The sequence below is a fragment of the Drosophila navojoa genome, chromosome 5, assembly GCF_054131105.1.
Source record: "Drosophila navojoa isolate 15081-1374.11 chromosome 5, UAZ_NAV_1.0, whole genome shotgun sequence".
NCBI classification, from domain to species: domain Eukaryota; kingdom Metazoa; phylum Arthropoda; class Insecta; order Diptera; family Drosophilidae; genus Drosophila; species Drosophila navojoa.
The window spans coordinates 26177308-26188520 of record NC_142893.1 but is presented as its reverse complement, the minus strand read 5'-3'; the positions used below and the strand labels follow the sequence as shown (position 1 = coordinate 26188520).

General features: G+C 40.9%; 1 protein-coding gene and 2 non-coding genes across 3 annotated transcripts in view; all 3 read right to left on the bottom strand.

Annotated features, from left to right (window-relative positions):
- Positions 1-1380: 1380 nt before the first annotated feature.
- Positions 1381-11213, bottom strand: part of bs (serum response factor blistered) — a 36791-nt gene continuing 26958 nt past the window's right edge. Inside the window, exons 3-4 of the mRNA XM_030387840.2 lie at positions 2121-2484; positions 1381-2040 (exon numbers count right to left, since the gene is read on the bottom strand). Coding sequence (XP_030243700.1) covers positions 1895-2040; positions 2121-2484 — 510 coding nt within the window. The 3' untranslated portion in view covers positions 1381-1894. The remainder of the gene's footprint in view (positions 2041-2120; positions 2485-11213) is intronic.
- Positions 5488-5561, bottom strand: TRNAN-GUU (transfer RNA asparagine (anticodon GUU)). The gene has a single exon. It is a non-coding gene; the product is annotated as a tRNA-Asn (tRNA).
- Positions 8571-8644, bottom strand: TRNAN-GUU (transfer RNA asparagine (anticodon GUU)). The gene has a single exon. It is a non-coding gene; the product is annotated as a tRNA-Asn (tRNA).

Sequence of the window (11213 nt, the reverse complement as noted above, 5' to 3'; positions counted from 1 at the left end):
GGCTATGGCCCAAACCCTAACGGCTTCCGGCTCGAAAGCTGGCCGTGGCAGAGCTGCTGCGGAAGCAACGGCGCGTGCCAAGCACCGCCCAGAGCGTACACGCATTCATTTCGCATTTGGCTCACGTCGCGTCTTTTGTGACCAAGTGTTGCTCTTGGCATGCAAATGGCTCGGAACGGAAGCAGCATATCCCCTTGCCAACGGCGCACCGATCCACCCAAGCAGAGACATACAACAGGTGCTACCAGGTGCCGCCTCCCATTGGGTTTGTAATAAGCGACGTTTAATTAGGTTAAGTGTCAATAGGATCATGTCGTCAGTCAACCAATTGTACACACACACACACACATATGCCTGTGTATGTGGGTGTGCGAGTATGTGTGCATGTGCGAGTTATTATTGAAATATCTGCTGCTTGAAAGGTTCAGGGGATCTCGTAGTCGAGTAGTCTCGACTATAGTTTTCTTAGTTGTTATACTCTGAGCCCATTGATCTCATAAGCATCGCAGACCTCATAAAGTATATATATATTCTTGATCAGCACGACGACCTGAGTCGATATAGCCCTGTCTGTCTGTCCGTCTGTTCGTATGAACGCTGAGATCTCAGAAGATATAAGAGCTAGAGACTTGTTACTAGGTCCGTGTATATCACGCGCATAAAAAGTTTTCCTCCAAAAATCGATAACTGTGCCCGATATTTTATTATCGATTAGAAACCTTATCGAAAGCTAGTTATTTAATTATATTTCCCACACTTTCGAGCTAGAGCTTCCAAAACTTAAATGTAGACTTGTGTGTTTTATATTATTTTTTTAAGTCCTGACAGTTTCATTAAGATTAACGTCTAGAAATTAAATTATTCAACAAATAAATTCATATAATATTGCCACACTGCAGCGCTGCCCAAGCGCAGTCACTGCTTACTGCGCTGTTAGCAGAGCGCGTTCTAATACGTGTATGTATGTGTGCCTAAAAGAAGTGCACAATGATTAGAATATCAGATTGGAGTGTTCAGCGTATCTCCTAGTCGAGCAGCCTCGACTAGAGTCTTTTTACTGGTTTTTGTATTGTATTGAGGTCGCAATCAATATATATCTTTATATATGTCATATACATATGTCTGCGTATTTATATTTATGTATGTGTATGTAAGCCAAGCGTAATTGCCAGCTGAAGGCGTTTGAGGTAAGGGCGAAGCCTGAATGTCCTCAATTAAAGTGATTCGATTAAGATTAAGTATTGTCATCTACATATTATATACATATATGTATGTACATATACAATACAGATAACTGTAAGTCAATCATCAATCGTCAATCCCAAATCGTCGAGCGCCCATGGCCTCTCTTAAATTGAGTAAACACGGGAAAACACGGTATTTAGCTTGAATTATTTGTTTTCGTTTTATTTAAAAAATACAATTTAGAAACGCCTTCTCAGTTTGTTGTTGTTGTTGTGTCATATAAAACAATCAAATAAACTATTAACAAAGCAACTTTTCATCTGCAGCCTAGGAACATCATCATCATCGTTGTCATTAACTCCATCTATGGTATTTAATCTCAATAAACTTGTAAACTTTATAAACTTACGCAAGTATCTGCCTCTGACAGCTTGAGGCAGTTCCCAGGAGAGCTGCCATCTGGCCCAGCACAGCCTAGGATTTATATAGGTATAAAAATAATCTATATAAATATGATATATACGTGACTTGGTGACTGTGTGTGTGTGATCAGCATCTGATCCACATTATGATCAAAGACGCATGTACGTGTGTATGTGTGTGCGTGTGTGTATGTATATGGGTAAGTGTTTTGTGTTGGATCGATTAGATATGGATTTACAATATATGTATATTCAAATGTGCCCGTAAAACCAGTCCAATCACTATGCTAGTCATATTCCTGCTTTATGGACAAGGTCTTCTCGGTACTTTTCTCAGACGTCGGATAGGAGGTCGAAGCCCCTGTCGTGGACTTGCCTTTGATGTAACTGGCCACTGTGGAGCTTAGCGGTATGGTAACATACTGATTGCCATCTGGAATATCCGAAATGTATATATATATATATATATTCAAAATGAGTTATTTATTGGAGATTCAAATATATAATTAAGACCTTCTTCGGCATGAATCTGCAATTGGCCCGATTGTATCAGATGGCGCAGCATGTCCGGCGGTATATTGGCGAACGAGGTGGCCGGATAAACATAATTTCTATCTGGTGCTGCTGCTGTCGCTGGCGATGCTGTTGATACTACCGATGCTGCTGTTGCTGCTGCTGTGGAGGTCGATGCTCCCGTCTCAGTTTGATATATTAATGAGGCCGGCATTGACTTTGGGCCACCTACGGACGCTGCAGCCTCTGGCTTAAGCTCATTTGCTGCTGTCTTGGAAACAGCGTCGGCGTCGCCTGACAACGGTGTTTCCACATCCGAGGAGTCATCCGATTCGTTGCCCGATGATGTTGGCGAACGGTCATCCTGCCAGACCAGAAAATACCAAGAGAGAGAGAGAGAGAGAGAGTGAGAGAGAGAGTGAGAAAGGGAGAGGGAGAGAGTAACGAGATTAGATAGTTGCTGCAGCCAAACAGTCTGGCCTGATCTGATCTTAAACCAAAGATGAGCTGCATGCTAGGCTGGCCCGGACGGGCACGTTCCATATGCCGGCCAAGCAGCGATTGTGTCTGGCACAGAAAAGAAAATGAAACAAGTAAGAAAGCTCTAGTCGAGACTGCTCGACTACGAGATCCCCTGAACCCTTCGAGCAACTGAGCACACACACACGCATACAAACAAACACACGCACACACACACACACACACACGCATATACAGGCGATTGCGCTTGGGTTGCGCTGCAGTGTTGGCGATATTATGAGAACTTATTTCTGGAATAATTTAATTTCTAGACGTACGATCGTAATTAAACTTTCAGAACGTAATCATGATGTATAAACGTATGTGTATACCGAAGCTCAAGTCTCTAGTATTTGATATACGACTTCTACAAAGATGAGGGTGAGGGGGTGGGTATAGAGGCGAGGGGTAAATTTTAACAAAAACCGAAATTGTATAAAATATGTCTTAATATATATTTAAAATTTGGACACTCTAGCTATAATGATGTAGGAGATATAATTTTTTAACTGACATTCGATAAGGTTTTTTATCGATAAAAAAATATCGGAATGAGTTATCGTTTTTTAGTGATAAACTCGATATGCGCGCGATATATATGGACATTTTAAAAAAAAGTTGAAGTCTCTAGCTCTTATATCTTCTGAGATCGACGCGTTCATACATACGGACAGACGGACGGACGGACGGACGGACGGACGGACGGACGGACAGACAGACAGACGGACAGGGCCAAATCGACTCAGCTCGTCGCCCTGATCAAGAATATATATACTTTGTGGGGTCTGCCACGCCTCCTTCTGCCTGTTACATACATTTCAACAAAACCATTATACCCTGATTTCCCATTTTCAATGGGTTCAGGGTATAAAAACAAAATACAAAGAGGGAAAAAAGAATATGCTTGGACCAAATAAGGCGCGAAATTGCGTATAAGTGCTGGCCGCGTTGCTCGCTGGCACGCATTTCAATGAGCCATGAGAGCAGAGCTCGTTGCCTTAAATGTGCACACGCGTTAAAGAATTTAGAATATTGATTTCTGGCTCTGTAATTGAACGAGCAGGGACAACTCATCAGCCAGCCGTGGCGCGACAGCGCAGTTGCCTCGCATCATTTTAATTTTGATTAGTGTCTCGGCAAAAATAATTGTGAACTGTAACAACGCGTTCGCCATTTTGTGGCATCGTGCATACGCAGCGTGCGCTGCTGCTGGAGCAGCAACTGCATCAACTTCCAATGAAATTGTAGCAGCGACGCGTATGGCTAAATTGCATTGTTGCCACTGCACCACGCTGACCAAAATGGGCGTTGTCGTTGTCGTTGTCTCTGACTCGTCTGCTTGTTGTTGTTGATGTTGCTGCTGCTATTGCTGCTGACGTCTGGCAGCCGGCCTGGGGTTCGAGCGAGTGCGTTTTGAGCGACAGCATCAAGACATTTTAATTAGCAAACAGCACTGGCTACGACAACAACAACAATAAAAATAGCTTCAACATCCAAGTCGCGCAACACGACTTTTGGCAGTTGCAGCAACAACTGCAGTTGCTGCAACTGTAGCAACGTTCACGGCTTTCAGTCAGTTCAGAAGTCGATAAAAAAGCAGATTCACACTCAACAAATCGCAGCTGCAGTAGTTGTTCAACAGAGCCAAAGCCCTGCACGCATTGCTGATCGTGTTAAGAGTTAAAAAGCGTATGCGCTTTGTATGAATAGATTGTAATTAGATATGTATCCCAGGCCCTTCGCTCATATCTAAATACAAACGTATATACAGTTTAGTAAGAAAGTGCTTATACGCAGGGAATTATTTTAAAATTTGTTTTGAGAATATGCATATTCAAATTTTTATACCCTGAACCCATTGAAAATGGGAAATCAGGGTAATGGTTTTGTTGAAATGTAACAGGCAGAAGAAGGCGTGGCAGACCCCACAAAGTATATGTATTGTTGATTAGGGTGACGAAATGAATCGACTAAATAGCCCTGTCTGTCCGTCCGTCCGTCCGTCCGTCCGTATGTTTGAACGCGTCCATCTTAGAAGATATAAGAGCTAGAGACTTTAACTTTTTTAGAATGCCGTATATACAGCGCGGATATAGGGGTTATCTCAAAAAATCGATAGCTCATCGCGTTATTTTTTCATCGATGAAAACCCCTATCGAAAATCAGTTAAATATTTATTTTATATATATATTAAGATGAATTTTATACAATTTCGATTTTTGTTAAAATTAACCCCCCACCTCTATATCCACCCCCTCACCATCACCTTTGTAAAAGGCGTATTTCAAGTACTGGAATGTACATACATTTTCGCCACATGATTACGCTCTGAAAGTTTCATTAATACGTCTAAAATAAATTATTCAATGAATAAATTCTCATAATATTGCCCACATTGCAGAGCAGCCCAAGCGCAGTCGCAGCTTACTACGCATTTGGCACAGCGCGCAGAATGATCAGAATATCAGATTGGAGGTTTCAGGGTATCTCATAGTCGAGCAGTCTCGACTAAAGCCTTCTTAATTATTTGTTATTTAAGTTTATTAATGGAAACATATTATTATTATTTTCTACTTACTAAATATAGTTTATAGTTTAATCTACCTGTTTTCATACAAAAAACAAAAAATTGTTTTTTTCGCTTCGAAGCAAAAAATGAATATTGCCAAACGTATATTTATTTATGTTTCCATATTCTATTAAAATATCTTACTTTAGTCTAGAATATATATATATATATATATATATATATATATATATATATATATATATATATATATATATATATATATATATAAAATTATTAAATACAATAAAAATTCAGTTTTTTATTTTAAAATAAATGTCTCGCCCCCGGGTGGACTCGAACCACCAACCTTTCGGTTAACAGCCGAACGCGCTAACCGATTGCGCCACGGAGGCAACTGAGGGCTGCGTGGAAAGCTACATTACTTGAGCACGGAGGTCGTTCCATGACTTTACGCCAAAAGCTCTTTCACGGGGAAAACTAAAAACGTAAGATAAGCGGCTGATTAGTCAATAAATAATGCAGACAAAGCACGCGGAATGATCTATAAATAATTGCGAGCTAAATTGACTTGTTCTAATGTCATGTCAACACGCAGCCAGATCACAAATTTATGAGACTCACATGGTTCGTAATTATAATAATAGCAATTATCGCATCAAACTAGGTAATATATATAAATTGAGTTTATTAGGAGGGAGACTTCCATTTGTGATTAGTATGTCAATGATGTTCAAGAGAGAAAGAAATATTTTTGGCATTAACTTTGCATTCTGGGTATTTTAACCGACTTATAAATTAGACTTTGGCCACAATTGAGTGATAGTAGGTATACAAAGCGACGTCATTATTTCAAAGAATAATGCGTGCAAGCAATTTCGACACTGTTATTTGTCTTAAACTAGTAGACTACATAAAACGAGCTAGGTGACTAGTCACAAACTCTAAAGAGATTCATGAATCGGTTCTTGCTAATTTTTATGCTCTAAGCCGTTGTCTAGGCAATAATTGATCTTGAACTTGATCACATATACTTTTGCATATAATGGCTTTAAACTTAATATCTAAGCGTTGAAATGTTAAACTAAAGAGCTATGCTCATGCTCAGTTTTCCATTCGGAAATTAATACACCGATTTTATTTCATTCTAACGGATGACAGCAGGTGTGAGCAGCACCTTTATAGATACACCTTCAACGTGTACTATATTTCAATATGTAGGTCAGCTGGCATAAACATATTGGCCATCTTGGCCATATCATTGCTGCTTTCGAGAGACAATTTTTTAGCCATTTGCTATTGAAATTTTCTTTGTATTCTTGTGTATACTTAATTTTGGTTGTTTTGGACCAGTTGGCCGACCTCCGCTGAAGTGGCCGCCAAGCTTCAGCCGGGATAACGCGGCAAAATCTGAAAATGTGACGTCGCAACAGAACTGTTAGTGAACATTAAAAGTAACGGAACTGCTTTTGCGCAACCTACTGTGTTTTTTCACAGTGTACTTTGGCATAGTATAATGCTCTCCAATGAATATGCGAGATTTTTAAACAAATTCGACAGCTACCTTAACCGACCTATTTATTTTGGCTGGGGCATTCCAGCTGCTTTTGCTGAACAAATCAATTTACACAGATGGTCAGGGTACAGAAGGATGCCGAGAGTGGAAGGACACGTTTCTCCTCCGTCCTCTGTCAAGTGCAAGACGAGCATCGAATTGTCGAATTGAAAGTCGTGTGTCGTGCCCAAATGCCGAGCGTGTCTCATTAAATGACAATTAGAGTTGAGCTTGAGCTCCAACCTGACGACCAGAGAACAGAGCAGACCAGCCCAGCTCAAACCCCAACCAAGACTGGAGGCAGGAGGCAGATAGGCAGCATGGAATGCGCGGCCAGTAGCTGGCAATTCATATAAAAATAATGCGGCATTGTATTGTGTTGAGTTTGCTTTTATTTGTGTTTTATTGCATTTAGTTTTTATTTCTGCAGCCGCTGGCCTCGCCTGGAGCCTGCAACAAATGCAATTATATAGAAATTTGTCATGCTGTGATATGTGCGGCATGTTGCAGTAGCAGTTGCGCTGCTTGTGTTACTGCTACTGCTATTGCTGCTGCTACTGAAGTTTGTGTGGCCATCGACTGTGCCAAAAATAGTCAATTTGGGAAAGGCTAATAATAAATGCGATCCGCCGCCTGTCAGTCAAACACACACATACACACACACGCACACATATAGATATTTATATACATATATGCAGGGGAGGCAGTTCGTCAACCAGTCGGCAAATGAATAGTCCGATTAAATACATACATGCATACATACACACACATATGTGTATACATACTTATCTACTCGATATATATGAATGAACGAACGCTGCCAACCAAATTGGCCAACTGACATTCACAGCCAAGGTGGCATTTTGTTGTTTTTGGAGGCAAAGTGAATGCGATTGAATGCAATTCGCTGATGGTGTCGTGTGACCTACACCAGGCCAATGATTGACGGATGGCACATTTGTGGATTGATTAGTTGTTTTTACCAAAATGGCCTCTCGGCTGTGCCACACGACGATGGCGACGCTGATGGCGATGGCGAAAACATCAAGCTGCATGCCCCATGCCCCATGCCCCATGCCGCACGTTGTATGTTGTGTGTTGCCAGCCAGCTGCTGTTGCTTTGGCTGCCCCGTTGACAGTCAGCACCCGCGTAAAAATCTCAACTTCAGGTTCAAAACTTCAATTTTCAGTTTGAGTTGCTGTTTTTGTTATTTGTTTCCGTGTGTTTTGTGTTTTGCTTGCCTCCTTCAGCATTTTGGCCAACATTCATTTGCATTTGTATGTTGCTATTGCTGTTGTTGCTGTTGTTGTTACTCCTTCTGTTGACGACGTGTGCATCTACCGACACTGATAGGAGCCGCCGAGCCACCGCGAAACAAAGGAATAGCAAAATGTATGTGCTCCCTGATGCGGGCTCCATTGATGCTGGCGCTTTCAATGAAAACATAAAAATAAAAATGCAAATTAAGCCCCATAACGAAAGCATTTAAATCTAACGCACAATTCCGCGAGTGCAAAACTACGGCAACACACCGGCACAGTGGTGCAATTATAGAAGAAAACTTTTATAACTTCGCGTTGAGCCGAATATTAGAGGCTAGGAAACTTTATTATTCTGAAACCAAGAGATCAAATCTAGCCATCCAATCGATATTATTGAAGTTGCCTACAGTTGGAACCAACACAATCAGCTCTACTAGCATTGTATATATATCATGGTATCAATCAATCTTGACTACAAAAGACATATAAATCATAGTAACATCATAAGTATATATATCAAAAGTATCTTCACTACAAACGATGTCTACCTGTGAGTATTTGATAAAGAAATGAAAAATTATGTCCCCGCCCCCGGGTGGACTCGAACCACCAACCTTTCGGTTAACAGCCGAACGCGCTAACCGATTGCGCCACGGAGGCACTTGCGAATGGGGTCACAGAGACGATATACCTTCAGAGCTACCCATGGAAGTTGTAAATCTCGACTGTACCTTTACAGATAGGATCCGAGACAATCCAATGTAGATGTGAAATTTCGGTTCAAGAAGACACTGATTTAGTTGTTTGATTGATAAAGACATGATGTCAGCAATCACGAATAAGTTTATAAGTAGATTACTTATATGTATGTATATAAGTATATATTAAAGGAATACCGTGCTATCTTTCCTTTTCCGTAAGCTTTTTAAATTGATTATGCTTTTAGGCTCAAGGACCACTGTATGTAGGTAGGCGGATTTACCACCCAAATCAATTCAAACAAGCAACAAAACGAAGCCAAGTGCAGGGTTTGGCAGGAAACGTTAAGCAAATGTTATGGCCAGGCCAGGGCAGGGCGCACGTAAGCTGCTGGGGCTGGTCTAAGTGGGGCGGCTGGCAAACAAAGCCAAGTCAGTTGACACGAACAGCAGTAACAACAGCAAAACAACAACAACAACAAGCACCAGCAACAACAGTAAGCAGACAGAGACAACACTGCGTAGAGGGACATTGTCAGAGTTGGAGTTGGAGTTTGGCTGCTTTGGCTGTGGGTTTCGTTCGGTCGCATCCGGGCGAACAACATGCACTTTAAAGCGTTTATATCCGCAAGCCGCGGCGGCTTTCTGCTTTTGGTCAAATCACAGTTTGCGGTTACACGGACTCACGCGCAAAGAAAGCGGCCAGCAGGAAGTGCCCCAGTAGCTCCAAAGATGCCAACAAGAAAGTGAGCACATCGTGAGCGTTTCCATTTATATTAGGCCAACTGAAGAGCTGAATAGAAGTCCAGCAGTTGTTGCAGTTATGATGGAAATTACCATCTATTTAAATGTCAGACTCGCATTAAGATGCCACGATTGCCCATTCACAAGAGCAACGAGCGCGCCTCCTGGCTTATTGTTCTCAGTCAGCAATTATTTTGCCAAATTGTAAGGGGCCGATAGGCAACCTGCAGAGCACAGCCAGAACTAGATGCAGAAACTGGCAGAGCAGCCGAAGTAGAACCAGAAGCAGGCCTAATTATGCGTGAGCCAAGACAACAGAACAACGGCCAGCGACAACGACAACGACATCGACAACAACAACAACAACAAAGAGGATAGCCTATCAGACTAGGAGACTAAGAGTTGGCGGGGCCAAGCACAGTCAGATGAAACGCCACCGATTAGCCCTGGCGTTTGTCCAGGCGCCCGGTTTCCGCAAAATTTATGATGGGCACTAACAACGGGCTAAAAGCCAAAATGAAGTGAACTTGGCCGCAAACAAACAGTTGAATAGACATTGCAATTATACGAAGCATTCAGAACCAAGGATCGCGCATCGCACATAGCCCATCGTCGAGTACCGAATATCGAGTATCTGCTTTGCATTTAAACGAGCAGATAACCACAAGTTGGCAGGAGGCGGCAGGCAGCGGGAGCTCGTGTGGGTGCACATTTCAGTGGCCAGCCGGCAATGAGGCGTAACCAGCCATTGCAATCTGGAGGCCGCGCACAGCAGACTACACCCTGTACAGTGGATACTCTGCGGACGTAGATTATACCCTCTCCGAATCAGTTGGATCGGCGCAAGGAATTCCACAGTGAGATTTAATGGGCTAAGCGTCTGATGTCGTTGTTTTTAATTATCGGCTATATATATATATATATATATTTCTGTGAAGTGCTGACTTTCAACATTTAATGTTCCAAAAAGTCTTATAAACACAAGCTCGACTTTTGGTTTCTAAGAAACAGAGCTTAATTTAATAATAATAATAATAATATATTAGTAATAATGATACACATTTGAGATACATCTGAGCCTTTCTGAACTGTTCCACACGACATTAACATTTCGAATTGCTCATGGTATATAGGTCGAAATTCAGCGTGAACAAATAAATTGAATTATAGAATAGATTTGTTGTGATCTGCGTCTGAATACAGATACCAAAAAATAAAATAAAATAAAAATCAATGTTTTCTTTATGGGTTGAATAAAGTCAAATGAATCCTATATTCTATCATAGATTACGATAATATCTTCTCTTCTTATCATATCTGTATCTTTTAAAAATCCTGCATTTAATAAATTTATTTTTTATAAAATTAAACTTGTCTTAGATTACGGTAAGGACCTTTAAATTTTTTGCCTACTTATAAGAATATGTGAGTATATCTTCTGTATCTTTCATAAAATGAGTTTAAGTATCACCTTTTTTTAAGACAGCGATTTAACAGTTTTCAAGTCTACAATGTCAACTGATTTAATAGTCTTTGAATGCAAGACTGAATGACTCAGAAAAATTGCTTATTGTCTTATAGCTAAAAGCAGCTTCATTAAAACTTTAGAGCGGTCAATTAATGATTTATAAGCAGAAAACGATATTAACATCTACTGCAGAGCTCGGCTATTGCGATAGTTGGGCCAGATTTCCACAGATTTCATTAAATTTATGTCATTCGACAAAAATGAACAGCAACAATGGTATATATAAAATGTATATATGTATGTAGTTAATATACACATA